The 27,900-nt window shown below is 35.3% G+C and overlaps 2 protein-coding genes across 6 annotated transcripts in view; one reads left to right on the top strand and one right to left on the bottom strand.

Moving 5' to 3' along the window:
- The window catches only part of PRKAA2 (protein kinase AMP-activated catalytic subunit alpha 2), a 64,263-nt gene extending 42,509 nt beyond the window's left edge, over positions 1-21,754 (top strand). For 2 of the 5 annotated variants that reach the window (XR_008617274.1, XR_008617275.1), the window contains 8 exons: positions 456-549; positions 1,130-1,274; positions 2,513-2,600; positions 4,009-4,233; positions 12,121-12,625; positions 14,130-14,256; positions 14,630-15,328; positions 15,526-15,601. Coding sequence is in view for 1 of the 5 variants with exons in the window: in XM_028489356.2 (XP_028345157.1) it covers positions 456-549; positions 1,130-1,274; positions 2,513-2,600; positions 4,009-4,233; positions 12,121-12,625; positions 14,130-14,256; positions 15,526-15,764 (1,423 nt within the window). In the remaining 4 variants the exon portion in view is untranslated. Of the gene's footprint in view, positions 1-455; positions 550-1,129; positions 1,275-2,512; positions 2,601-3,121; positions 3,243-4,008; positions 4,234-12,120; positions 12,626-14,129; positions 14,257-14,629; positions 15,329-15,525 lie in introns of those variants that run through there. The other 3 variants (XM_028489356.2, XR_008617276.1, XR_008617277.1) reach the window with 3 other exon arrangements.
- Positions 21,755-24,694: 2,940 nt separating this feature from the next.
- The window catches only part of FYB2 (FYN binding protein 2), an 85,879-nt gene continuing 82,673 nt past the window's right edge, over positions 24,695-27,900 (bottom strand). Inside the window, 1 exon segment of the mRNA XM_055084597.1 lies at positions 24,695-27,794. Coding sequence (XP_054940572.1) covers positions 27,757-27,794 — 38 coding nt within the window. The 3' untranslated portion in view covers positions 24,695-27,756.

Genomic DNA, 27,900 nt, shown 5'->3' with positions numbered 1-27,900 from the left:
CTTTTTTTTGCATTTCATTTTTTGAGGAAAGGATTATTTGTCTACTTTATAGGTTTTGCTGATTTGTATCCCTTTTGGTATCATTTTACCTTTCCAAGAATATTTTTCACTTATGTTTACATATAAGCTACCTCATCTCTATAGACTACAAGCAAATTTTTGTTTAAATGGAAAAATTGATGCTTAATTTAGTTGTTGAGGAATGAAGGGTTTCCTAAATTTTGTAAACATGAAAGGGGGGATCTGAAGGGAAGTCTATAAGCCCTAGGAAGTAATTGAGTTTTGTGAAGCTCCGTGTTTATAGCTCTGTGATTATTTTGATAACATTATATAATCTGTTGCCATCTTAAAATATTGTAGAATACTGGAATATCAATTTATAGCAAGAATGGATGTACTCGGTTGATTCTGGTTAAAGTAACATTTTTTATTAATTTTTTTCATTTACAATAAAGATACCAGGTGATCAGCACTCCAACAGATTTTTTTATGGTAATGGAATATGTGTCTGGTGGTGAATTATTTGACTACATCTGTAAACATGGACGGGTGAGTAACATGCTGTTTTGTACAATAAGCCCTTAAGTTAAAAAAGAAGAAAGTAGTGAGAAATAGCAAACCACAAAGGTATCTTCAGAGTTGGGGTTGCTTCTGTAATAATGTCTAACTAAACATACAGAGTATTAGATATATTTTTCCTTAAAAAGTACACCTTATGAAATACTGATTTTAGGAAATATATTCCACTTAATTGCCAACGTGAAAAGCCTGTGCTTTTCAAAATGAAAAATCAGTTCCATAACATCATGTTGAAGCTTCAGTTATTTCCTTTTCTTAGCAATTTCACGTAAGTTCTGTTTTAGATTATGTTTTACTTGTTGATTCCCTGAAACATTGTGCACGCTTAGTAATATTAATTGAAAATGAACTGCGTAGCAGCAAAGAAAAACCTGTTGATTGACATGTTGAGCTTGAATGCAAGTTTTTGGCCTGTTTGTCTCATTTGTTGAGAATTCTAGCACAGTTCTAATTAGCATACTCAGTTATATTTAGGCTGATTATGAAACTAAAACTTTTGCTATGTAGATGTCCCAAATGTTCTTAGTGCAGCTTCTTTTATACCTGATAGGTTGAAGAGATGGAAGCCAGGCGCCTCTTTCAGCAGATTCTTTCTGCCGTGGATTACTGTCACAGGCATATGGTCGTTCATCGAGACCTGAAACCAGAGAACGTGCTATTGGATGCACACATGAATGCCAAGATAGCTGATTTTGGTATGCAACTCAAGGGTTGTTTAGAAGTGTGCTAGCTGTCTTTGCAAGTGTGTCAGTACCAACTCTTAATGAACTAAGAACTTTCAACTTCATTGATGTAAATCCTATACCGTGAAAAGGGATTAGTTGGACAGTCTGCACACTAGCTTGCTCTATTCATTTAAACCACTTTTTAAAAATGCAAGTATTTTTAGAGACATTCAGAGGGCTTGCGTCAAGGTAAATCCACTCAATCTGCATTGCTTCCTCAGGAAATGAGACTTAACTGTTTTTCTGTGAGGGCCACAAACTCCTTTGAAAATCTAATGAAAGTATGGGCACTTTCCCTGATAAATGCACTTAAATGGAGGTACATGCAAATTTGCACGCAGTTTTGGAGCATTGTAGTCCTTCTGAATTGATCGAGGAGGAATGTCAGTGGACTAAGGGTAACATGTAACAACTTGGTAGAAGAATAGGAGTTTTTGTTGGTGGTAAAATAAGAGAGTAAAATGTAGGTTTTATGCACCAAACACTTTCTGGGATAAACATACCTGGACAGGGTGCCATAGTAGAGGAAAGGATTAGAAAGTGAGAGATTATAGAAAGAGATGAAAAGGTGTCAGAGTTCAGCATTACTTATTTAAAAGTTTTGTCTGTACCTTGTCTTTAATCTAAAAGCCAGGAAAGTCATTTTCCTATTTCTCTTCCTTCTCTAAATCACAAAGCTCATTTAGTGCTGTAGTTCAACTAGATTTCTGGTTCAATGGAATATTTTTCTATGTTGAATTAAAGCTTTCCAAATTAAAAACTTTTGGAACATAATGTTTATAAATTGGAGCCTATCTGATTTCTACTTAGAGATTTTTAAAAATGCCTTTGAAAGCAGAGTATAAAAAAGTAATAGTAGTCTCTATTTTCTTTCATTTGCAGAAGTGGGTAAATAATATTTTGATGCTTTTATGTTTGGAAAAGTTCATATAATTTAGAATAACCTCATATTTGTGAAGTGAATCAACATTCTTATTTAGAAAAGGAGTTTAATTTCAATCTTAGGCATGGTGTGCTTTGGCTTTTTTGTCATGTATGAGCACTCTGAAATGGAGTCTTTCTAGTCCAACAAATGCTTTCTACTGCTTTTTAAAATAAACATTACGATATGTGAGGCATTACAGACTTGACGTTTTTCCTTATGCATTTATCTGTATTTAGTTTTAAACATATGTAGCACCAGGTAAACATATTACTCTTATTTTCAGGATTATCTAATATGATGTCAGATGGTGAATTTCTGCGAACTAGTTGTGGCTCCCCAAATTATGCAGCACCTGAAGTCATCTCAGGCAGGTAATAATATATTAGTGAAGAGTAAGCTTTTTGTAATGCTTTGTTCATTCTGATAACATTTAACTATAATATATTCTCTTTGGAAGATAAGATTTTTAACATAATAGAAACATATTGTCCCTTTAATTTTTCTGTTGTTGAAGAGAGATTACTTATATTAAACAATTTTTTAAAACATTTGATTTAGATTTTGTTATGAATGTATTTCAGGAGTTTTTCCACTAAAAATTGAAAAAAAACTTGATTTCTTTTTTTCATTTTAGAAAATTGCAGCTAGGAGAGCAAGCATTTGCTGCATTTAAGCTAGTGTCATAATTTACTTCTCAGACACAGTCCTTTAATAATTCTGTATATACTCTTTTATAAAGCATACAGAGTGTTATTTTTATGTTTTGTCTTTAGAAGAATGAGGTTTCCTGGGGGGACAGTATTGTCATTTCATGAAGTTAACTGCATAAGAGAAGACTGTGTAATTATTCATGTAACTTACTCATTGGTACATTTTTTAAATGTTTATACAGATTGCAGTGATAAATTCAAGTCTTCTATGGTGACCAATGTCTGATTTTAAAAGTTTACAGAATTCTATGAGAGAAAATAAAGAAGAGGTATTATTGCAGTTTGGACTATACAGCAAACAATGTAAATAATGGACAGCAATTTTTATTGAAATGCAGTGTATTTTTTAAATTGGAATTGTAGAGATCTACTTTGTTACCTCAGACTTAGGTTTGAGTTTGGTAATGTGCTATCAGTGGAATCTTAATAATGTAGAAAGGTGAGAGGAAAAAGGAATAACATTCTAGACATAGGTTTTCTGGATAAAGGTGTCCCAGGGTCTACCAAGTGGTTAGAATGAAAGTAGTAGGTACCCAGGATAATGTGATGAATTTCACAGCATGAATACTCTGAAAGAGATTGCACTAGGACTAGTTAGGTACTTTACTATTTCAAATATTCTTTAAAATAGGTGTGCCAGGCATAAACATTCTATTATATATGCACTTTCTTTTAATAGCTTTATAGTAAGAAGGTTTAGCCTATACACTATATAGTACTGCTTTTCTTCAAGTTTATGGTCATCCACTTCGATGTTTCTATCAAAAATCAACCATAGAAAGTTTTATATTTTTTAATTAGTCAATTAGTAAGTTCAGTTTAGTTTGTGTCAAAAAAATAAAAATACTGTTTTCTCTTGGGAAATTTGAATAGTATTTGGTTAGATCACCTGTTCTTTTTGGGGAACAAGCATTGAGTGTTGGGGAGTGGCCACGGACTTCACTAAAGACCTTGGAAAGCAATACATATAGAGTCTATGCTGTGTATATAGGTACATATAGAAACAGGGTACAGGTAGATGGGAAGTGACATTTGCATTTCAGGTTTGTGTTGTCATCTTTTCCCCTAGATTGTATGCAGGTCCTGAAGTTGATATCTGGAGCTGCGGTGTTATTTTGTATGCTCTTCTCTGTGGCACCCTCCCATTTGATGATGAGCATGTGCCTACGTTGTTTAAGAAGATCCGAGGGGGTGTTTTTTATATCCCAGAATATCTCAATCGTTCTGTTGCCACTCTCCTGATGCATATGCTACAGGTTGACCCCCTGAAACGAGCAACTATCAAAGACATAAGGTGAATAGTCTTTTTGTTGCTATTAAGTACATATTCTAGTATTAATATTAGTACCACTACCCGAATGGCTGCTTTATGTTAGGCACTGTAACACTTGATTTTATACGAATTTTACTTTCCTTATTACATAAAGCTGATCCTGTCACTCAGCTTTTAAATATTTCAGATTGTTCCCAAACTTTTCAGTTTAGGTAGCAGAGCATACAAGGCCCTTCATAGTAAAGGCGCAACGCCGTACCCCTTATACCAGAGCTTCAGCCACAGTGAACTTTTCCTTGTTCCTCAAACATAAAGCATATTTTATGCCTCATGTCTTTGTTTATATTATTCCCTTTGCCTCTGATGCCTTTTCTGCATTTTTGGACCTGAAAGATTTCCATTCATCCTTTAAAATTCTGCTCACTTATCACCTTCCTTGTGAAATCACTTCTGATTCTCCTGAGCAGTTTTAGTTGCTTCTACTTCTGTGATTTCCACATTTTGTTCATGCTTTCATTCTTTCATTCTCATTCTGTATCTAGTTGTTTTCGGTGTATCTTTCTCCTCTCTTGTAACTATAAAAGGGTAGAGAGAGTGTCTTATCATCTTTGTATATACAGTGCTAGAAGGCCTAGAAATATAGTATACACTCAGAAAGTATTTGAATAAGTTTCAAATGGAAAAAACAGGGTGAGAGTTATATATTTTACATACGGTTGATGAAATAAACCATAAAAAGTTTTGCTAAGATTTTGAATCCAAAAATAGCTGCTAGTGGGTTTGCTGAGAAGGATTTCTTGTTATGTGAGAAACTTTGGAAAGTGCAGTTGCTGGTGTTACTGTGAATATGACCTTTATATAGCACACACAAGTCAGGATGATTCATTGCCTTCTACTTTTTATTTATCAGTCATGTTTCTTAGAGGGTTTTTTGTTCTTACCTAACATTTCATCAGGTATTTATTTGCAGATGCATTCTTTTGACATCTTTCCAGAATACTTTGCCTTGTCTTCATAAGCCAGAATATGACTCTTGGAATATTTAAATGGTGGCTGAGGTCGTTGTTTTTGTGACTGCTGCTGATCTCTTTTGCACTCCCGTTGCATTCGTGTACTGTTTTCTTCCCCCAGCCTCTCTTAGTGTTCCAGGCCTCATACATAAAAATGTAAAATTGTAAATTAGAAGCAGATTTAGTTATGGAAATGGACTTAGCAGGGAAAATCTCTTTTGTGTTCATAGTCCTTTAGAATAAATAGTTCACTTAATTGGCTTTTCCTTAGAAAAGAAAATTAAGTATGCTAATATATATATACTTGAACCTGTTTGTATCAGCACATACATTGAGAATAGTAAAAGTACTGATTCTGTTATATTAAAACAGGTGTCTGTATATTTACAAGTTTTAGAAGAAAAATGTAAATAAAAGTCTACTAGGATGAGTTAATTTACACATGTAGGTGGTATAAAATAGTGGCAACCATCTCTGTACTTAAAATAATAACTTGAATTTATAGTTTTCATCATTTTTTTATTTATCCATATTCTGTTTATTAATGTTTGGGAGTTCTTCATTTGACAAAATATGGTTCAACAGAGTTACTAATTATTAACAATTATTATATAACAGGCAGTTTGCTAGGTACTTGACATATTTTATTGCATTGATTCTTAATAGGTAACTATTATTATTCTCATTTTACAAACCATGAAACTGAAGCTTAGAAAGGTTATGTTTCGATTTATGTATCTGTTTGTCCCTATTACATTTTAGGGTCCTTTAAATTAGGGACCAAGTATTAATATGTTCTAGGCATTGTGCATTTGATATGAATTAAGTTTCGAGTAAATCTGTATTTGTGAAAATTACCCAGCTAATAAGAAGCAGGCAGAAAGAAGTAGGGCTCAGAAATTGCCTGATTCAGAACCTGTACTACTTCCGCTAATCCAGCTTGGCATACCAGTTCTATGACATCCATCCTTTCTCCAAAATACCATGATATGTTATATTTCTCTCATGTTACCACATTCTGTCTTATAGTTACAGGCACACCTAGTTTTATTGTGCTTTGCTTTACTGTGCTGTGTAGATACTGTGTTTTTTTTTTACAAATTGAAGGTTTCTGGGAACCTTGTGTTGTCAGATGATGGTTAGCATTTTTTATCGATAAAGTGTTTTGTTTTTTTTGGTACGCGGGCCTCTCACTGTTGTGGCCTCCCCCGTTGCGGAGCACAGGCTCCGGACGCGCAGGCTCAGCTGCCATGGCTCACGGGCCCAGCCGCTCTGCGGCATGTGGGATCTTCCCGGACCGGGGCACGAACCCGTGTCGCCTGCATCGGCAGGCGGACTCGCAACCACTGCGCCACCAGGGAAGCCCAATATAAAGTGTTTTTTAATTAAGGTATACACACTGCTTTTTTAGACATAATGCTATTGCAAACATAACAGACTACAGTTTACTCTAAATGTAATTTTTATATGTACTGGGAAACCAAAATATTGGTGACTTGCTTTATTGCAATATTCGCTTTATTGCAGTGATCTGGAACCAACCTAGCAATCTCTCTAAGGTATGCCTGTATTTTTGTACAGATCTTTTTTTTTCTTTTAAGATGGTAAGCTATTGGAGGTTAGAAAATATATCTCAGTATTTATTCCTTCATTTAATCATTTTTGCTTTTATTTATTTAACAATTATTTATTTAACATCTACTCTGTTTAAGGTCCTATGCTAGGTGCTGGGAATATATTGGTAGGCAAGACAGACATTGTCTTCAGGAAAATCACGTCTTTAAGTGCTGTAAGCTTAGTATTACTCTTAATGTTATTGTGGTTAAAAGTGAGTGTCTGAAGTTCAGCTGTCTAATTACCAATTCTGATTCTCTGTTTACTAGCTATTGGCATATTCCTTATAACTCTTCATGCTTTTAAACTACATCATATATAGTGGATTTGTTTGGAGGATAGTCTTAGGTTGAACCATATGAATTTACTATTTCTGTAGGTCTAAACACAGTTGAATATTAGAAACTGCAAACATTCATCCTAATATAATTAAAGCTTTTAGAATAATGCCCAGCATACAATATTAGCTATTAATATTATTTTAAAGTGAATATATAAGGACCTTTTAGCTGCACTGCACTTAAAGAAGTTTGCACACATTGTGAAGTTTCTAGAATTTGATTGGTAGTCATCATAACTCATTTAGTCTTAAGTCATATATCAAAATCAGGTACTAGGCAATAGTGACAGAAAGACATAATTTCTGGTGGCTGTGTAGTAACCCATATGAAATGATTGATTTTGTCTCATGTGAACCTTCATAAACATCCTGGTTACTGCTTACCTTGGTCAAGTTAATTTAGAAATTGACTCCTGAAAATTAAAAGCTGGAAGTATGGCTTTTTTTTTTTTTTTAACATGTGGAGGGTTGCTTTATTATTATAATTATTTTTTTAAATTGAAGTATAGTTGATTTACAAGGTCATGTCAATTTCAGGTGTACAGCACAGTGACTCAGTTACACACACACATATACGTATGTATATATTCCTTTTTGGATTCTTTTCTGTTATAGGTTTTTACAAAATACTGAGTATAGTTCCCTGTGCTATACAGTAGGTTCTTGTTGCTTATCTATTTTATATATAGTAGTGTATATATGTTAATCCCAACCTCCTAATTTATTCCTCCCCCAGCCCCAAAGTATGGCTTTTTAATTGGCACTGTTATTATGAAGAACTGTGGTTCTTTTTCTGAATTAATTGGAAATGAAAATTTAGATTACTTCTCTATTTTTTTAAACATTTATTGCTATAATTCACATACCATAAATTTGCTTCTTTAAATTGTATGATTCAGTGGTTTTTAGCATGTTCACAGAGTTAAACAGTCATCACCACTGTCTAATTCTAGAACATTTTTCTCATCCCCAAAAGAAACTCTATACCCATTTCCTCCTCCTTGCAGCCCCTGGCAACCACTAATCTACTTTCTGTCTTTATGGATTTCCCTCTTCTAGACATTTCATATAAATGGAATCATACGGCATGTGGCCTTTTGAGTCTGGCATCTTTCACTTAGCATGATGTTTTCAATGTTCTTTCATGGTGTAGCATGTATCAGTACGTCGTTACTTTTTTGCTTGAAAAATATTCCATTGTTTAGATATACTAAATTTTGTTTATTCATCACTTAATGGATATTTGAGTTGTTTCCACTTTTTGGCTCTTATATAATATTGCCATGAACATTTATGTATAAGTTTTTAAATGGTCATATGTTTTTATTCCTCTTGCATAGATGCCTAGAATTTGTAATTCTTGTACGTTGTTGTTGCTCTTCTTTTTTAAGTGATTTTATTGAACTAATTCCATAAGTCTATATTCTTTGTCATGGGTGGCCACTGAAGTCTCTGCTTGGTTAGCTTAATGGTCAGCTAATTATTAGACAAAGCTTTCCTTAAAGGCCTTGATCTAATAAGTCTCCCAGCCCTTGCTGAGGGACTCTGTGTGCACATTGGGGTGTGTCTTCAGTGCTTTAATGAAAAGCTCATAACTCTGCATTAGTCTTCATTCCTGCTAGCACAGAGCCTCAAAGTCAACCAGTGATGAGAAATCATGGCCTTTCTTGGAAATGAACACAGCCCTGCATTTGTGAGTCCCAGGATTATGTAAGAGTATTTCAAGGACCACTATGGAATTTACTTCCCTAACTTTTCCTTTTTTTTTTTTTTTTTTTTTTTGGTGGTATGCGGGCCTCCCTCTGTTGTGGCCTCCCCCGTTGCGGAGCACAGGCCCCGGACGCGCAGGCTCAGCGGCCATGGCTCACGGGCCCAGCCGCTCCACGGCACGTGGGATCCTCCCAGACCGGGGCGCGAACCCGGCTCCCCTGCATCGGCAGGTGGACGCGAAACCACTGCGCCACCAGGGAAGCCCCCTTAACTTTTCCTTTTTAGTTTTTTGACGAGCTTCTTGTTTGCTCCAACTCTTATTGCTGCTTTTAGCAGCTGGGATGTTAGACAGTTGCCATTGATTGTTTTTGACAAATGTTCTGGGGAGAGGGCTTTGTAGAGGGAGCTCTGAGTCAGGTCAGATGAAGACAGGGCTTGAGTGTAGAGGTTTCCAGAGATCTGCCACCATGTCAAATAACTACAGTCCTCTTGGGATAGGACTTTTGGAGAACTCTAAACCTATTCTTCTCCCCATCTCCCCACCAGTGGTTGCTAGATGCTGGTTTTTTGGGCTACAATGATTGTGAGGCTGTTGGTTTTCAAGGCTACTGTAGAAATGGGGAAAGGAGATGGATATGGAGTAGTAACTTAACGCTTTATTGACTGGGGGATTTTTGCAGAAACTAAGACTAACACCTGTGGCTGTAATACGTCTCTGGTCAAAAAAGTGTTAAAGTGTCACAAATCTCTATGTGCTTACTGAGACTCGGCCAATTTTTTAAACAAACACTCCTCAGATTATTACAGGCCTTTGGTTAATTTCCAGAGTTCTGAAAAAGTTGATTTTGACAATTTTCACTAGTAATCTCATTTCTGTTATGGAAGAATGAGTTTTTGGAGTTCATTCAAAAGTGTTCCTCTTCCCTATTTGTCATTGATATTTTAAAAACGTTAGATGTGTAACAATTTATTTTTTTCTATTATTTCTTTTGAAAAAATTAGTATTCACCAGTCATTTTTATTACTAAACATTTATTTAAGTGCTTATTATTATCATGATATAGCAATTAAACACATTTATGAATTCATTTTTGACTTCATTGGCTACTCATCATTTATTCTGCATTTATTGAGCATTTACTCTGTACTGGGTACTGGAATGCAGGTGAATAAGGCATGGTCCCTGGTTCAAGGAGTTACCAGTTTAGTGGGGAGGATTAAGAAAAAAAAACTGTAACAACTGTAAGAAAGTATGAGTGTTATGATAGCATCATCTACTAGAAGCTGTAGAAGTTTCATCTCTGTGTACGTACTCAAGGCCTGGCACACCATCATCTCTCACTTGGGCTGTTGCACTAGCATCCTCCTCCTCATCATCATTATTACTCTTCTCTTTTCAATTCAATTTCTTTATCACAAGCAGAATGATCTTTACAGAATGCAAATTAGATCATGTCATGCTTGTCTCTTTAAAATCTTTCAGTTATTTTCATCACCCATAGGTTCATCCAAAAACCTTTTTTATAGCCTGCAGCTGTCAGAAATACCTGATATCTTTTGCCACTCCAACCCGTAACTCATTATGATTTCATGAGTGTGGCCTCAGTTCAGTTCCTCGAACATAGCAAAATTTTTTCTTATCTCAGAGTCTTTGCATATATTGTTTCTTTTGCTGGGAATACCTGTTCCCCAGCTCTGCTTAGCTGACTTCTAGTCATTCTGGTATCTGCTTAAATATTACTGAGAGTGGCTTCCTTAATCACCTACCTCCCATTCTGAATTATATACTCTTATTTTACCCTGTACTTTTCACTCATAATCTTTATCACAGGATTTTTATATTGTATATTTGTAACTATATATTCATTTTTGAGAGTGTTTGTTTAATCTGTATTCAGCTAGAATATAATTTCTGTGAGAAGGAGTGTGCCTTCTTACCACGGTATGTCCTTAGTAAATATTCATAAATGAATTAGTCAATAGAAGGCATTCAGGTAGAATATATACTGATCTAAATTTAGCTTAGGGAGTGCCCAATTTACCATGTAGCAGTGCTTACACAATCTTGAAGGAATAGTACATGTTAGTTAAATGGAAAGGGGTGGGATAGTCTAGGGTGGCAATAGTAACATCATGTGCTAAGGCCCAGAAGAGTGAGAAAATAAGAACTAGGAGACTGGTTCTCAGACATTTTGGTTTGAGTACCCCTCTACAGTCTTAAAATTGAGGAATCCAAAGAGTCTTTTTAAAAATATAGGTCGTATTTATCAATATCATATTGGAAATCAAAACTGAGAAATTTAAAAAATATTTATTTCACTTAATAATAATAAACCTACTACATGTTATTCTGAATAATATGTCTCTTATGAAAAATAACCTTATTTTCCAAAACAAGAAAATATGGTGACAAGAGTACCTTTATTTTACATTTTTCAAATCCTCTAAATCAGAGACAGCAGCTGGGTTCTCATTATCTGCTTCTTCAGTCATCTGTTGCAATATGTTGTATTAGGTGAAGTCTAGGAAAAATATCGGATCTCAAATAAGTGGTGGGAAAAGGGGGGAACATTTTCATAGCCTTTCAGATAGTTAAGATATTTTTCTTTGATATTAAACCAAAGCTTAACATGTTAATTGCAATATCAAATAAGAAAACATATCGGTGAACTTTTGTACCTTATTACATTAAAATCCACTGGTCTATTCTGTATTTTGAGTGGCTCTTTTGCCCATGTATGATTCTGTAACATCTTGCATTGGTCATATGGAAAATATTGGGTTATTGAGGTAGACTGATGTTCCAAATGGTGACACATTTTATTATATAATATCAAATTACAGTCATTATCCTCTTCATGATAAAAGTAGTAGTAGTCTTTAAGTATTGAGAAGCTGTCAAACTCTTGGAGACAGACACAAATTATACAAAATTCTAACATTTTGCTTGAAAGCTTGAATTTTATGATTGGCAACAAATACTGCCAGTTGTTTCCTTTGACGTGACAGGCTCATTTCATTTATTTTTGAGAAAATGTCAGCCAAATACCCAAGTCTGAAGAATCATAGTTATTCAAGAGCAGGGATGAATCAACTTACCCAGGGTCCCATAGCTAGTAAGTGACTAGAGACCAGGTCTTTCTGATTCTGTTATATTGTTTCACCCCATGTCTAAATTGTTCGGGACTTGCCAAAGCATGTTCTTACAATAGTGTATTGTGGTATTTTTCCTAGAGAGCATGAATGGTTTAAACAAGATTTGCCCGGTTACTTATTTCCTGAAGACCCCTCCTATGATGCTAACGTCATTGATGATGAGGCTGTGAAAGAAGTGTGTGAAAAATTTGAGTGTACAGAATCAGAAGTAATGAACAGTTTATATAGTGGTGACCCTCAAGACCAGCTTGCAGTGGCTTATCATCTTATCATTGACAATCGGAGAATAATGAACCAAGCCAGTGAGTTCTACCTCGCCTCTAGTCCCCCGACTGGTTCTTTTATGGATGATAGTGCCATGCATATTCCCCCAGGCCTGAAACCTCATCCAGAAAGGATGCCACCTCTTGCAGCAGACAGCCCTAAAGCAAGATGTCCATTGGATGCACTGAATACAACGAAGCCCAAATCTTTAGCTGTGAAAAAAGCCAAGTGGCATCTTGGAATCCGAAGTCAAAGCAAACCATATGACATTATGGCTGAGGTTTACCGAGCTATGAAGCAGCTGGATTTTGAATGGAAGGTAGGAAATTGTAGTATATGAAGATCATTTGTAGAAGCCATTTTTTGTGTAGTAAGCTGCTCTGAGCTGCTGACTTGAGTACTAACGTCCATAAAAAAAGTTGGTTTTGATTTAGATATGAATTTAGTGGTCTTGATGCTTCTGGCTGATAAATCCCATTCTTTCCAATAATGTACCATGTGCATTCAAAACAAAACAAAACAAATCTCTGTAAGGATGAAGAACTGTCAATGTTGGGAACCTATGTATTTTTTAAATTATAGAATAGCATTCTTGGCTGAGAAAGTTTTAATCAACTTGAAATCTCTTTAGAAATTAATCTCTTGAATTCAAGAGAATTGAATCTCTTGAATCTCTTGAGAAATCTCTTGAAAACCTGTTTCAGCATGCATCATAACAATAAAAAGTCATGTGTCTTCAGAGATACTGTGTTTTTACTTTTCTCTCTCCTTTTTAAGGGAGGGTTTTTTTCTCTTTGCCAGTAGCTGTAACAGCAAGTGGTTGATACAGATTATACCATCAGGACATATTTATTCAGTAAACAAATACTTTTCTGTAAGTTGAGAAAAATCTGTCTTATTTGGCTTGTTCTTTTAGTCCTTAGTTGCTGTATATTTTTCTTATTCTCAGCCCACATTTTGCTTTTTTATTAGTACTCAAATTCATTTCAATTCTATTTGAGTATATGTGGGGGAAAAATCAGTTTTTTATTTTCAGGTATCTTTTCCTCTTGTTCCTTTCTTGAGGACTGTGAATGCACTTTTAACGGAAGAAAAAAATTTTCAAACATATCATGTAAATATTCATTTGACATGTTTTTATTTCATTATTTGTACATGGAATGAATAAACAAAATAATATTTCCTTAAAACCATTTAAAAAAAAAAACAGATCTCCCTTTTCCGAAGCAGTTTTATTTAGTTAAAAAGGAGATGTTAATGTCTTTAAAATTCTTACTGAGAAATTTCTGGAACTAATTTGATAAGATGTTTTGAAAACCAGAATCTTCTTTATCTGAGTTGCAGTTTTATTATCTTCAAAAGGCAAATAGTATCTTCTTTACGAGATTACTCTATGATACTTAAATTTTGTGGCAGTACCTGTTAACAGTGCCAAATATGTCAAACATGTCAAACTATTGACATGTTATTTGTCCTTTTTCTGTCTATTCTACATTCATAGGTAAAGGTATCCAAGTTGATACCTTTGCGCAACCAAAATATCACTGATGGTTTAGAGTGGAGGCATATCTGGAAAGAAGGCTCGACTCTCTAGAGTCTCTGAGTTCCCTTTGAATTTTAACTGTTGTACACAGTACTGTTAGTGGGATTAAATAAATACTAAACTACTATGTAATGTTAAAAAAAAAGATCATTCAGGAATTCCCTCTCTACCCCACCTCTATCAGTTATTTGTTTTGATATTATTCTTTGCAATAAGAATAAGGGAGATATTTTGTAGTTTGTTATTTTGAATGTTTTTCCTTAAAGATTTTTCATTTTAGGTAGTGAATGCATACCATCTACGTGTAAGAAGAAGAAATCCAGTGACTGGCAATTATGTGAAAATGAGCTTACAGCTTTACTTGGTTGACAATAGAAGCTATCTTTTGGACTTTAAAAGCATTGATGGTAAGGAAGCCATGCAGGCATGAGCTCTGAGAAGATAAAACTTGGCACTAGTTGACAAGATGTTAAACCATCTCAAAGACATGGTGGGTAGGTCTTCTATACTGGTTTTTAAGTAATCTAGACTTAACTAAAAATGTAAGTGAAACAAAGAGGATTGAAGACGTGGAAAATCTCTAATCTAGCACTTCTCCAAAAGAAGTGCTTCCTTGGTATAGAAAAAGTCATTTGTAGTGTTGCCTGTGGAGAAAAGTAAGGAACAACAGGAAAGCATTTTTTACCTAAAATTAGTTGATGTTGTTAGATTCTTTGTCACACTTCTCCATTCATCTTTTATCAGTAAGCATTATAATATCTAAACTTCATTCTTCATCAGCTTCTTTCATCTTGGGTGGCCAAGGTATCCAGATAGGCCTTTCCTGGGATTTGGACTGGATTTTGGTGCCCATGGCCATCCAGGAGGCAGAGGAGTCAACGGACGTGGTCATGTCCAAGGACCTCGTGTGTGCCAAGAGTCCAACCTGGCTGAGCAAATGTGCTTATTCCACTCAGGGGCCCAAGTGGGATACAAGCAGAATAAACCAAGAGTCCACTGCTGGATGGAACCAGAGGAAAACGGAGTTCATAGTTAGGGAAGTTGTTTTCAACAGCATTTAAACTTTATTCTTGAACTGCCATCAACTATAGCTGTGTTTATATGGTCCCCAGACCACCTTCATCAGCATTACCCAGAGTTCTTATTAAAAAGAGGATTCTTAGGAACTCTCCCAGACCTAGCAAATCAGAATCTCTGGAGATGGGTCCTGGGAAACTGGGAATCTGCATTTTAAACAAGATTTCCCTTGCCCCTTCCCCTAGGCAGTTGCAATGTACACTGAAGGATCAGTGCAATGGTAACTTTTGTTTTTATCTTGATGATTTTTTTTTCTGTTGATACAGCGCAAGAAAATAATCTTCCAAAGGTGTGCTTTCTTCAAATGAAAGGGCTATCAGTTTGATTTCAAGGTTATTGTCGAATACTATGTTGAGAAGGATTTAGGAGTCACCTTTTGACCGTATGGGAGTGTTGAGATTGGTTAGTGATGTCTGTTACGATTGTGGGAGGGAAGAGCTTTTGCCACCCCTGCTCCTAAAACACTGAAACATCACATTTTCTGTCAGGTTGCCCTTGCTCAGATGTGTTCACTTAATATTCTGAATAAGGTATCTTCTTAGGAAGGGCTCGGGCAAATATACCTTTCACATAAATTGCTCTTCTTTGGTCCATTTCAGATGAGGTGATGGAGCAGAGGTCTGGCTCCTCAACGCCCCAGCGGTCCTGCTCTGCTGCTGGCTTACACAGACCGCGATCCAGTTTGGATTCTGTAACTGCGGAGAGCCATTCGCTCTCTGGCTCTCTCACGGGCTCCTTGATCGGAAGCACATCGTCTTCAGTTCCACCTCGCCTGGGCAGTCACACCATGGATTTTTTTGAAATGTGTGCCAGTCTGATCACTACTTTAGCCCGTTGATGATCTCTCCTTAGTTTCTATCTTTCTGTTTTTGCACTGTGAAAATCAGATATATTCTTTAAATTATTGTTTTACTTATGGATATCACATATTCTGCAGTACTGGTTGAGAGCTGTGACTATCTCCAGGGGACGCTCAAAGCCATTGAAATGACTGAAAACGAAAAAGTCTGACATTTTATTTACTGTAGACATCTGTAATTCTGTTTTGCCTATGATAAATTCACATAGGTAGTATCTTTAATACGTGAACATTGATGAAGATTATTGTTAATCTAAAATTGTGGATGCACTACAGATGATTAATACACCTTTACTGGTGAACCATCTCAGTCAAAGGGTGGTTTGGCAACATCTTCTTGCTTTACTGTTTAGTGTAGATAAATCCAGTTTGCTTCCTAAATTTCAGCAGGCTTTAAGCTGTGTTTATGCACAAGAAGATTAAAAAATAGCCGAAACATTAGTAAGATAGTAATTAAATGTTGAAATCTTAAGAACCAGCCCCCCAAATTTCAGAAACCAAGTTCTGCTAGCAGTTTTTGCGAATATTGCCCAGTGTTCAACAGAAGGGCTGTGGTCCTGAAACAGGTAACGGTCATTTTCAGGTTCCTTAAAAACAGCTATAACCAACTAGAGGTTTTATCTTGAGATTTTCCTGAATAACATATTTAAGAGCCTTCAAGGTTCTACTCAGGACTGGAACATCTGGAATTACAACAACTTTTGTCTTTTTCATAAACTTATATCATTTTACAACATGCCTTCAAAATCTACGTTTCTCAAATTCTTTTTCACTCTATTTATTTTTGTACTTCACCAAGCATGATAAAATAGACAGTTAAATGAAACAAAGCAAAATGTCAGCAGTCTCTTAAAGAGAACTCTTATCTTTGATCTCTTATTGTGTGTGGTGGTGAGGGGTATGTGTGTATGTGTGTGTCCTGTTGCATCCCATAATGCTAATTATTCATCAGAAGTTTGTTACTGTATCCACCCCCCTCCCTCACCTTCCCTAGTCACCTTTGTCTTTGTTTATTGTTTGATCCTTAGTGGCTAATTGACTCAGCTTTGAAATCTTTTCTAGTTCTCTTTCTTTGTTCTATATCTTGGTTGCTAGCCATCCAATTTGAAACACTGTTCTGGCCCTAAGGGCTTTTGTGTACTTCCAAAGCTTGGTAGGCTCTGACTTTCACTGTTGAACCTGGTAGGGCAGGGAAGCCTTAAACATTCAAAAAATTCTCTCTTGAATAAATATATGTGTTGTTTACATATATACATATATGTATTCGCACCAGTGCTTTTAAATGAAAAACCAAACTTTTTTTTTTTTTGGCTTTGTGCAGGTGTTTTTTAAGGCTTTTAAAAAAACAAAAAACCTATATACAGCAGGGTAGATAATAGCCCACTGATTATATTTTGTTTTAGTAAAAATATTTAATTTTAAAATTATGTATAATTTATCGAATTTGTATTTATTCATTTGTCTTGTTTAATATGTTATAATTAACAATCTCATTCGCCTGACTTACCCTATAAAAGATTAAGCTCTTGAAAACAACAAGTGACATTGCCTTGACAGGTTTCTCTTTGCCAAAAATAATGTGTTTTCTACCAAGAAGCAAATGAGAATGTTAGACCAAATTTCTCTTGTGTTTATGAAAGACAAGTATGTCTATCTTTAAAGAGCTTTGAGTCAGGAGTTTGCAGTGTGTCACATCATATTGTTTTGCAGAACTTTTTAAAAATGGTGTTATATAACTTTTAAGCCTGACTTCTTAATATCAAAATACAAGGAATCCTTGTCAGCCAGTTTGGGAAAGAGGGTGGAGTTGCAGTTAAGATGTGTTAAGTTTAAACCTTTGAAAGAGTGCCATCTAGTGGCATCGAAGGATACTTTTTTGTGAATATTTTTATAGGGAAAAGTAGTCCTGCTGCATATAGGTATGGCATAATTTTGGCCTCAACAAATGTGTAAATACCTCTTTCAGAAAACACAGGGCCACCTCGTAATACTTGCCTATGAACGGGGTGACCTTCAAAATAAGGAATTAATCTGATTCCTTATTCCCAATGACAAAATCCCTAACAATTTTGAAGACAGAGAAACGGTAGGAAGGAATCCAGTGGCATTTTAGCTTCTTTAGTCTAATGAATCAAATGTTAGAAACTTATATCAAAATTGCTTTAAATGGATGATTGTCATGTTTTTTAAGAGTTAAAAAGTTATTTACTGTTTTCTCATTCTTGCCAGTATTTATGAATATCTACATTTTGATAGCCATCTGTTGAATTTTAGGAGAACCAAGGGTCACAGTTTGGGTTCTTGTGTCCTTAAGTTTTTAGAGCACAGCTCTTCTGTGAATGTAGATGGCGTAGTACTTTGTAGAGAGAAGATTACAGGAGGGTCAGCCCAGCATAATGGGGCTAGAACATTTTCATAGGAGACTCTTTGTTGCTAATGAGCAGGGAGAGGGAAAGAAATCAGTTGCTAAATTCCCACATTTCAGTCTTGTAAACTGGGTAATTGTGGATGTCGTATGTGGTAGACAGACCTGGGGTAGGAACAGTTTCTTCATGTTAAGATTCTGGAGGAAAGCTGCTATTATTAGGATACAGATAAAGTCTTAGCTATATCTGGAAATGGAGTCCCTACTGGTTCTAGAATAGCATTTCCCAAACTGCATTCTGTCAGATGCTCTGTAGAAGAGGGGTTTCATTGAGCAAGTTTGGAAAATGATGCATGTTACTGTCCTGCTTGAAGATGACAAAGGATGTGGGCATAAAGACTTTGACCAGTCCTTCTGTGAAAAAAAGAAAATCATTTAACTTTGTTTAATCCTGCTTTGCCCAGATTAATTTAAACATGGTTTTAAACCTACTATCCCCTGGGAAATAACATATTTGAAAAATACTATTTTAAGAAAATTATTGTACCAGGTTGCCATAATGGGTAGATAAGAATAAAATTAAGATTTCCTTTTCCCTTATCAGTTGTTGGAGAGAATCTGGTTCAAAATCAGAATAATTTCATTTTAGCCTGTAGACATATTCATCTTGAGCGAATGCTGGATTAGTAGAATTTTATATGTCTACAACGTGTTTCATAGCACCTTGATTTTCTTAATCAGCTTGTGGTATTTTGTGGAGAGCAAAATTTATTCTTTTTGTGTTGAATGGATAACTGAAAAACCTTAAACAAGATTACTTCTAAAAATGGTCTAAGAGACTAGTAACTAATGCTTATGGCTCTATGGGTAATGAGTCAATAACAATGATTCTTTCAGAAAGTATAGTCAGTGAATATTTTCTAAATACTTTTATATATAGAACACCATATTTAGATCTAATTCCTGTTATTCTTTAATGAAGGAACAAACAACATCCCGAATTAGATATGTTGGGAGGGAGGGAGGCAAACTATCATAAGTTGGGCTTTTGTTTTCATCAACAAATTTTTGAGACACTTATAACCACTAGTGTTTGCATTCCTTGATACTTGCTAGCTATAAAGAGAATCCAAGAGCCTAAACTATTCAGAAATAACAGTATTCCATGTCAGGAAATTGGCTATATGTAGTATAGACAATTCTCCCCTTTCTGCAAATAGGTTTCCCGGGACAGTTAGATAATCCTGGGCTTGCTTTCTCTTATTCCCTAGCCAGTTTGTACTCAGGGAATACAAATTTATTTTTTATTAGATGAGACATAATTGAGAAGATAATCATAGACAACTGTTACAGATTTTTTGACTATTTGGATTTATCTGTAAATGTACAGTATATTTAGTTAATACAAGCAATGCACCTTCCATTTATAAAATATAAGATCGTGGAATGTGCCTACCATAGACACTGCATGTTTGTCTATTCACTGGTTAATAATTTAAATCCTGTTAATGGCGTGAAATCTCAATATCTAAATGCTAGATGTGTTCACAGTTTTGTCTGTTTTTATTTCTTTTTAAAGACCTCCACGTTTTCAATTTGTCACTTCTTTACCTGATCATTCTGTCACTCTGTGACTTTTCAAATAGGGAATGTACTTTATTTTAATAATAGTTCTCAGAAACTCTAAAATTCTGGATGAGGGATCTGTGCAATCTGTTTGTGAAGTCACATCCTGTGTTGGGCCTCATTTTTAACCTGTAAAGTGGGAGGGATAGATTAAAAGACCTCTGAGTTACCTTTCAGCTTTAAAGTTCTGTCTTCTCTGCCTTTTCATATGATTTGTATTAGTGCTCACTTTTTACACATTTAGAGATTTTATACTAGTGTGAGTTGTCTGTATTTGTTTGGCGAGGTGTTTTGAAGGTATATACTAAAATATTTTTCTAAATACAGCTGCCTCCCTGGAATACAAATGGTAAAAATCATCCAGAAAACCAAACCTGTTAAAATGTCATGTGCACTTGCCATAAACCAAAAGATTACTAATTTGGAGTGATGGAAGTGTTCCATACATTTTAATAGTGATTTTTAGATCCAGAGACCCTCCATATCTTCTGTTAACTTATTTAATACATTAACAGTAACCTTGTGAGTTAACGATTTTCCAGATGAAAAAGCAGGACCAGAAAGCTCTTCACAAGGCTTTAATGCCATACAAGTGTTCAGTGATGATCACTGCTCTTTATATGCCCCCTTCCTCTGGGGGAAGACAGTCTGAATCACTGAAATATCTGCATAGTTGAGTAATAAAAATAAAGATGTATTGCTTTCAAGTCTTAGAGTGACATGAAGTAGTCTTAACTGAATATTTTTTAGTTTAATTATTTGAACCAGTTGATTGTACTAACTAGATGTAATTATCGTAAGTATTTATGATTAGCATATTGATTTTTGTTAAGTACTTCTAAGTTATTGAGGGTGCTTAAAAAATACTGAAGAAACTTTTTAGGACATGATTCTTCCTTTAACTTTATTTATATGATTCTCATAGCAAAGATATTTTAGAAAGTAAAACTAGCCCCAACTCCTATCTTAAATTATCATCGTTTTTGACTATTAATCTAAATTAGGCTAAATTTCATACACAGATTGATAATTTTTCATTTTATATGCATATTAGATGATAAGATGCTATTTTCATGAGTATATTTCTCTTCACAAACTACCTAATTATTATTGGCTTGATATGGATTCTTTCAAACCTTATAAAAATTTGAAATGTAATTTATGTTTGAGCTTTTAAAAGTGTATCTTATTTAAGCAAGTTGCTGGCATCCTTACCAGCCTTTCCCTATATAATTATAATGCATTTGATGCCACTGAACAGTAATAACATAAAGAACAGGACCCACAGTCTAGACTATGTTGAGTTTTAATTAAACTTTTTCAGTCATAACCTGATAAGAATCAGGCTGGGTCTAGAAGTTAGACTGCGGGGCTGTATTAATTTCATGAGCCAATGTTAATGTTTACTGCCAGCCTGCATAGCAATGCCAATTTGCAGCCGTGATTGTGTATGTGACTTTTGGTAACTACTGTTTATATGTAAAGCAGCTCAGATGTTATGGAAGTGGCTCATGGTTATTTGGACAAGCAGGGTAAGTAAATTTAAGTTACATTTGAAAAAGTGCAATTAAGGAAATCCGAGAGCAGAATGCTCTTTCCAGGAAAAAAGTGAAGTGCTTATAGAATATCCTAGCATGACAACTGTTTTGATCATACAGAGAATTTTGACAAGGTTCATACAGTGGGAATTTTTTAATTCGCGGTTTGCTACTTTGTGTCGATTTAAAACTTCAAGGAAGGATGGAAGGGAGGCTCAAGAGGGAGGGGATATGGGGACATGTGTGTGCATACGGCTGATTCGCTTTGTTGGGCAACAGAAACTAACAGTATTGTGAAACAATTATACTCCAATAAAAATGTATTAAAAAAAGACGGAAGAAAAAAAAATTTCAAGGAAGGAATAGGAACATTCTGGCCAAGGAGAACTACATATTTAATTTTTGCTGCTAATTTAAGCATGCATTTTTCACAGCTAAAAGTCCTTTTTAAGTTGTTACAAAGAAAGTCCATTTTTCTAGACAGATAACATTTTCCTAAGATGGAAAAAACAGATCCACTAAAAAAACAAAAACACCTTAATTAATTGTGCCTTTTCTTTTGAATTGTAGGACTAATAATTAGTCAAAACCTTGTTTAAACTGTGTTTTTTCCCTGATTCCTCTCATTTTTCCTTAAATCTGTCCTCCACAAACAGTCACATTGTTTGCTTTTGCCTGTTTGTTTTCAGGTTCCTTTGGCCAGACCTCACTATCATTGTCAGAAACTGCTCACTAAATGTTTTTCTGTTTGTTTTATGTTGCTTCACTTTTTAAGTCACCTTGGTAAAAGTTTGGCTGCCTTTTCATGTTTTTAAAATGAATGCAATGAATAACAGTCTTTATATTTCAACCCTTTAAAAAGTTTGTAAAGGAAAGAAATAATGCAGAGCAAAGAACAAAATCTAATTTTGAATCTGATTCTCAGTTTGGCTGCTTGACAACAGCAAGTCATTTAACCTCATTTAGTTTTTTAATCTACAAAATGTGGATAATAACCTACCTCACAGATGTGTGTGAGAAACTGAAGGCCCTTGTTTAAAATACAGAGTTTATCATCATATTTAATGTAAATCCCTTCCTTTTTTTTTTAATAGATATCTTTGATACTGATAGGATGAGTATCTTGATTTTAGGTAAGTCTTACGTGGTAAGAATATAGTGGTAAAAATGTTTAAGACCACAGTTTCACAAATTATGGTATTCTTATTTTAAGGGACTTTTAAAATTTCTTGAAAGTATCAAATATCCAAATATCAAATTTGTCTTTTGTTGCAGCAGATATTCAGAACTTCTTAAACTGTTGGCTGAAGATGCCTTAATGTACCAAAATACAGCTTTCTCTCCAGACTATTCACAAATATCTATGGTTGTATGATGTTTTGAGTGTTTAATGTAAAATTGTTAGAGAACTGTGAACTCTAAGCATAGTAATCTTAATGTTGTTTTAGGAAGAATGTGTTCTGTATCATGTATGCTTAAATATCATACAGTGACTTTTGAGTGCAACAAACAAAACTGAAAGTTGACAGCCATTAGGTTGTGTCCATGACAATCATAAGAAAATGTAAGATTGGATATTAATTGTTCAAAAAATTTTCAAGAACACTTTGCATTCATTCTTTCTTAGCCCATCTTTGGAAGAAAAATCCCATAGGCTGATGCATTTACCCACCGAAGCACTTGACTACATATCTATTAAAATAATTTTTTTAACTGTTGAAATTGGGATCATTTTCTATAATTCATTTCAGGAAAGGAAAAAAAGACCAGACTCTTAGGGCTTTTGTGTTTTTATAACCATAGGTTCAAAGTTCAGTTTTGTTTGTTATGTATTTTTTGTGAGTGTTAAATGATCAGTGGGAAGAATGTCTTCCAGCAACTGTGTGGTAAAGATGTCTTCTTGAATTACACAGCATTTCATAGTTATAGGTTCTCCCTAGTTAATACTTGCACTGTACAAACTCATAGGTAACAGACACAAAAGAGAAAAGCAGCCTATCTATCTGATTACTTATAAGCTTTTTTCACAAAATCAAATTAAAGTCTCTGGTTAATTTGAAAGCTGTTTTGTTTCTGTTCAGTCATTAAGCTAATATTCTGCAACTCAATAGTTACAGACAAAGCCATTGTAGAACTTTGCTGCCTGTGATTCCTTGGAGATTCCATACCATCTTTGTCCACTTTTGTCTTCCTTGTTGTACACTGTAGTTTCTAACTTTAGCCATTGTATTAGTTTCCTATTGCTGCCATAAGAAGTTACTACAAACTTGTGACTTAACACAAATTTATTGTCTTACGGTTCTGTAAGTCACAAGTTCGGTGGGCTTAGCTGGTGTTTCTGCATCCAGTCACACAGGCTGAAAACCAAAGCATTGGTAGGGCAGGGTTCTGGGGCAGAGTCTGTTTCAAGGCTCATTCAAGTTGGTGGTGAATTTAGTTCTATGCTGCTGTGGGATTGCAGTCCCATTTCCTTTCTGGCTCTTGGCTAGGGATCACTTGCCGCTTCTAGAGACCAGCATCATTCTCTGGTCCATGGCTCCCTTCACCTTCAAAGCCAGTGACAGGGGGCTTATGCTTCAAATGTCGCCTGCCTCTTCTTCACTACATCTCTGACTGGCTGACTCTTCTGCCTTCCTCTTCTGATGATTGTAAGGGCCCATGCTATTAAATAGGGCTCATTTCGATAACCTCCCTATTTAAGGCCAGCTGGTTAGCAAACTTAATTTCATCATCTATAAAGAAGTCCCTTTTTTTTCCAAGTCACATAACATATTTACAGGTATTAAAACCAGGACACGAAGATCACGGAGGCCAAAATTCTGCTTACCATAGAAGACCTCAGGTTTGCAACAAAATTTTACACTGAAGGCTGCTGAGAATAGAGAACAAGCAATGTAGATGTGGTCCCATGTGCTTGTGATGGTCACCTCCCATATTTATATATCTAAAAGCAACTTTTTATATGCTAGCTCTCATTAAAAACAAACACATCAAAGAAGTCAAGCTCTATATGAAGATTTCAATTTGCTTTATCCAAACTTACTTAGAAGAACAGATTTGTTTTTATTAGCGAATACTTCTTTTTTTCCTTTAGTTCCTAAATTGTATGGGTAATAAATATAGATGCTTATTGTAGGAAATCTGAGTACAGGAAGTTTGAAGAAGCTGAAAAAAATCATCCGGACCCTGTTACCCAGAAACAACCACTTCTTAGGAATTTGTCATTATATATTGACTTTTTGCTCTTCCTCTTCTTCCCCTCAGAATCTATGTTTTAAAAGTTCTGAACATGTGCGGGAGAGGCCCTGCTCAAGAGAATGCTCTGTCGACTTGGAAGACCAAGTGTGTCAGAGGTACTCAAAAGGAGGAGGGGACAGCTTTGGTGGTGCATGTTAACAGATGATTGCTGGTGGCCCGGCCTATAAATGAATGAGAGGCCCAGTGGAAGCCTCTGTTTGTTAGGGTCAAGTCCCTTTGTAAGTTGTCTTTTATCCAACAGTGATGTCATCTTTCTTTAATGATTTCTTTTTATGCAAAATTAAACAGTAAAATAGAAACTCAGTTTTTCCATTGAAATGTTCTGCTAGATTAGGGTTTCTAGGAGACAGATGACATTTGCTTGAGACATTACTGAAACTTCAGTTATAATGTTTACATTAAAGAACCTTGTAGATTAATAGTGTATGAAGTTTAGTTTCAGTGCCGTGATTTAAAGAAGGGAAGAACTGTGGCTGATAGTGAAATAGAAACAACTACTTCGATGTGGATGGAATGTTCTTCCTAAAAATGTATTCCATATCAATAAATAGTAATTAGGTACTAGTTTATATTAGACCAAATGGTTTATACTTCAAAAAACATAGAAGAGTGTTCAGTTTCAAAAGACTTAAGTATAGCTATGTAAAATTATTACATCCTAGCCATTCTTTCAAGTCTTTCTTAACCTTTGAATTTCAAAAACCTGTTTTTGTGTTCAGCGTCTTCCAACTTCAGAAAAGGCCAGGTACTAAAAGTAACAACACTGAGACAGTATTTCGTATTAAGGATTTTAGGACACTTTTATTTCTATTATTACATTACAGCCTGACAACAACCCTGAGACGTAGACAAGGTATTAGCCCTGCTTTACTGATGAGGAAATGGAGACTCAGAGCTGAGTCATGGAATTAGAATAAAAGAGGCCATGCGATGAGATGGAATGTGCATGGGACAAACCTATGTCAGGTAAAATGTAGTCCCCCTGCCACCTCAGGATTCCAGATACTTCATGTTTTGGTGTGGTGGCAAGTGTGACATGTGGGTTTTGGTCCTCTTTTGTACAGGATTATTTCAGGAATGGTGTCTGCTCAACATAGCCCTGTATTCCCTCTAGCTTACCACCTTGCCCATGGGCCATACCTGTCCCACGTCCTCCTCTTCTACCGTGCCCACAGTGTGGGCGAGGGCTGCTGTTGCCTGGTTGCCCTGCCTCTCAGTGAGAAGTAAATTCAATCCGGGGGCGGGGGGGGGGGGTGGTCCAAGCAGAAATATATTCCCAGTCATTCTTTCTTTGGTGCCAGCCTTAATCTCATCTCCCAGAAAATAAATCTCAGTGTCACTTCCTAATTCCTTTTCTCTCTCACTTCTACCTGTAATGGGGCTCCTGAAACTATATATTTCTATTGCTGCTGTCTTAAGGTCTAGTGGTCTTAACGCCTCGAATATTGCAAAAATAACTAGTCTCTCCTCGTTCTAATCTGTCATCCATGATCTGTCAGTCACCCATACTGCCATGATTTTTTTTCCTTTTTTCTCCAGACACCTGGCATTGTCTTCCTGCTTAAGACCTTTGAATGGTTCCTACTCTCTAAAAGAAAAAAAGTCCAAGTGAACTCCTCTCTCACATTCTAGCCCTGACTTACTTACCCCATTCCAGCACTTGCCATTTCCTACCGGATACACTATACTCCTTTTACCTTCAATTTCTTCCTGGTCACCAGGCAGACCACGGATTTTTCTATCTCTGTGTCTTGTCTAGCAAATATATGTGTTTAAAGACCAAGCTTCAGTGTCCCCTATATGTTGTGTGTTATAATTGTTATTTGTAATAATCTCTGTACCTATCTTTCTCTCTAAACTTTATGAATACTTCTTTTGATCCTTGTCTTCTAGAATAAGCTTGGCCTTTATTGGCACGTGCCATTTGGAACAAGAAAAAGAAGATAAAAGAACACAGAAGCTTAAAACATAGTCTCACAGTATAAAGGATGAGGCCATGGATCATACCCTTGAAGGGCAGAGTCACCCTAACAGGCAGTGTTACATCATCTGAAAAATAGAATGTTATTCACAGCTCAGCTTATTTATGTTTCTTTACTTTCTGTAAGTAAAAATACCTATGAATTATTTTAATAGATATTTGGGCATACACAAAATAATATTCTGTTGTTTAAAATAAGTAAAATGGTTATTTTAAACTGATACAGCATATATATTATTTAAATTTTATTAAATATATTTAGGAAAAAACTACTTTTCAGCATACTATTCCCAAAGAAACCAATTTTGGGCAGCATTTGTCTGATTTTAGTTTTGTGATAAAATTGGTACATAAATGTTCTTCTGCTTTGAGATTATACCTTAAATTGGAGTATTTAAAAGATGTTGGTTATACTATTTACTCTTCAGAATTAAATTACACCCAATTTAAATGCACAACATCTTCTAGAAATTATAAACACTCGTGTACTAATATTAGAAGCATTAGAAGCAAACTAACCATCTGCACAACTGACTAGGTGCCATAAGGCATGATTTCTAACTTTGGACATGGCTCATTAAACAAGTGCTGGAATGCCAACACACACTGTTTCACAGTCTCTTGAGCCAGCAGTGAAACAGATACTGAAATAGACATTGAAAGATAACTAACTGCTTAGGAGCAAAATCAACATCTAAATATGGAGGATTTGTTTTTCTCCTCTAAATTCCTGATGAAAGTTTCCACAGATTCCACCATCTCATGCTGACACGTAAAGTGATGTGAGGCAGGACTGAGACCTTAGAACTAGTTCTCACTTGTGCAGACTGTACCATTTGATCTTGATCTTCCTAAGGTGACCAAACTTCATGCCTGAGAAAAAAGAAAAATAGACAAACATTTTGAAATACAGGTCCATGGAATAGTGAGTAGGAGATTTCAAGGGAATTTTTTTTATCCAGTTTAATATTTTTATGCTCCTTTAAAATGTTTATAAATATGCTCTGTAGAGAAGTTTGATAACCTCAGGAGCGGCAGACACAAAAATAATCTCTTCCAAGTAATCCTTATAGAGTAGGGCATTGCATATTCAAAAACTTTTCCTGAATTTAAATATATGAAATAGTCTTTTCTTGAGACTTATAGACATAATAATGTATTATGTATTTAGAATTTATTATTTAAAGGATAAAATCAAACCACTTACTTGAAATCTAGATGTTCAATTAGCACATATCCATCTATAGATATAAAAATCACTATTACTAATCTGAAAGTTATAATGCGTTGAGATTTTTTTTAAAAAACAGTGATTGAAATCTTATGGGCAATAAGCCAGTAACTTAC

This window comes from Physeter macrocephalus, chromosome 4 (genome assembly GCF_002837175.3).
Source record: "Physeter macrocephalus isolate SW-GA chromosome 4, ASM283717v5, whole genome shotgun sequence".
Classification (NCBI taxonomy): domain Eukaryota; kingdom Metazoa; phylum Chordata; class Mammalia; order Artiodactyla; family Physeteridae; genus Physeter; species Physeter macrocephalus.
The sequence above is the reverse complement of the archived record's forward strand: the minus strand, read 5'-3'. Positions and strand labels throughout refer to the sequence as shown.